Raw genomic sequence first — 1521 nt, forward strand, 5'->3', positions numbered from 1 at the left:
GCGCCCGAGCGACGGCGGCCTCGTAGCAGGGTACCCGGGGCCCGGTGGGGGTCGCCATGTTCACGAGCTGACGGCGAGGTCGGGAGGATTCCTTGCGCCCCGGAGGCTGGGGAGGCGGGGAGGCTGCGGAGGTTGGACTGGAGGCGCCTGGGGCTGCGGAATGGAGCAGGAGCGGCGCGAGGAACCCCGAGTGTGTGGGAGCCCGTGCCCGGCGCGCTTTAAAGAGCCCCTCGCACGCCCACGCCTCAGCAGGCCCTACGACCGACCCCGCCTCTCCTCCCGACTCCCCGCCCCCAGCCAGGCTCCAGCAGCCTCCCTGGGCTGCTCCCGGCGAATCCACACCCCGGCCCCGCCTCCTCCCAGTAGGAAACTCCGAAACCCTGCAGGGGCTGATTCACCCGTGATTCAATCGGCCGTCAAGCGCGAGTGTCCTTCGGCCACTGGCGGCTCCAGGTGCTGAGGGGAACCAGGGTCCCAGCCGCCCAGACCCCCTGACTCCCAGCTCTGGCCCTCAGGCCACCGACCCAGATGTCCCGCCTGAATGGGCGGCAGGTCTGTTGGGAAGGAAAAGGTGGAGGTTGGAAGGAGTTCGAGGTGGAGGAGAGGGAACCCTCCCTTCCACTTGGCGATGCAGTGTCCCCGCCAGCGGGAGCGCAGTACTTACCGAGTTTAATAGAAAGTACTGGCTCCGGGCTCCTCTCCGGCCCCCAGGGCATTTCCCGGGCGCTTTGCGCGCGTCAGGCTGAGCCTTGGAATCTGCGGCCAAGTAACAGCGTGATGAGGAGCAGAGCCCTCTCCTAGCTGCGATTTCGGCTTTCGCCCCGAAGGCAATGATACCTGGCTCGCCCGGGGAGCATCCTATGAGATGGTGCCAATGCAGGTGTTTCTACGGGTCCGAAGTTCAGTCAGCTCAGGCACAACCCAGCCCACCTCGGGTTAGTGACCGAGGAAGAACTGCCCCAAATCTAGCACTTTGCCTCTGGGAGAATTCCAAGGTGACATCTGCCGCCGTTGAAGAAGATGTTTGCGGGACTGAGTTCTGCTCAAGTATAAAGAAACCAAAAATGAAATTTAAAAATATAGTCAGACTTTTGGTTTTTCTGAATTTTCTGGCTTCCTCTTCTGGGCTTTGCTGTAAGGTTGTCAGGCAGGAGAATGTTAACTCTTATTCTACTGAGCGGCTCTGTAGGCGTTCTTGTCAAAGTATTGCCGTCATTTTTTACTGTACTCTGTAGTTGCCTCCTCGACAGACTGGAGAGTTTTCAGGAGAGTGGAGTCTGTTTTCTCTCTCTTTCTCTCCCAGTTTTCTTCTAGGGAAATTAGCCTTGCATTTTAGTGCACACTCTATACACGTTTCCATATAGCCTGCTGAGCCATAGCATTACACTTATTTTAAAAGAAATGAAGCTTTGCAAAATTAAACTTTCCCCCTTTCCTTGAACTGAAATAGCACATCCAGGTTTAGCTCTTGTAGTCCTTCCTTCCTGGAGGCTGAAAGCTGCACTTGCTGGTTTCCTCTTT

The 1521-nt window shown here is 57.5% G+C and overlaps 1 protein-coding gene across 1 annotated transcript in view; it reads right to left on the minus strand.

The window, feature by feature from the left end:
- Nucleotides 1–243, minus strand: part of F3 (coagulation factor III, tissue factor) — a 10292-nt gene extending 10049 nt beyond the window's left edge. Inside the window, exon 1 of the mRNA XM_024751246.1 lies at nucleotides 5–243. Within this exon, the coding sequence (XP_024607014.1) occupies nucleotides 5–58 (54 nt within the window). The 5' untranslated portion in view covers nucleotides 59–243. The remainder of the gene's footprint in view (nucleotides 1–4) is intronic.
- Nucleotides 244–1521: the final 1278 nt, after the last annotated feature.

The sequence above is a fragment of the Neophocaena asiaeorientalis genome, unplaced genomic scaffold (genome assembly GCF_003031525.2).
Source record: "Neophocaena asiaeorientalis asiaeorientalis breed wild unplaced genomic scaffold, Neophocaena_asiaeorientalis_V1.1 scaffold147, whole genome shotgun sequence".
In the NCBI taxonomy this organism is placed as follows: domain Eukaryota; kingdom Metazoa; phylum Chordata; class Mammalia; order Artiodactyla; family Phocoenidae; genus Neophocaena; species Neophocaena asiaeorientalis.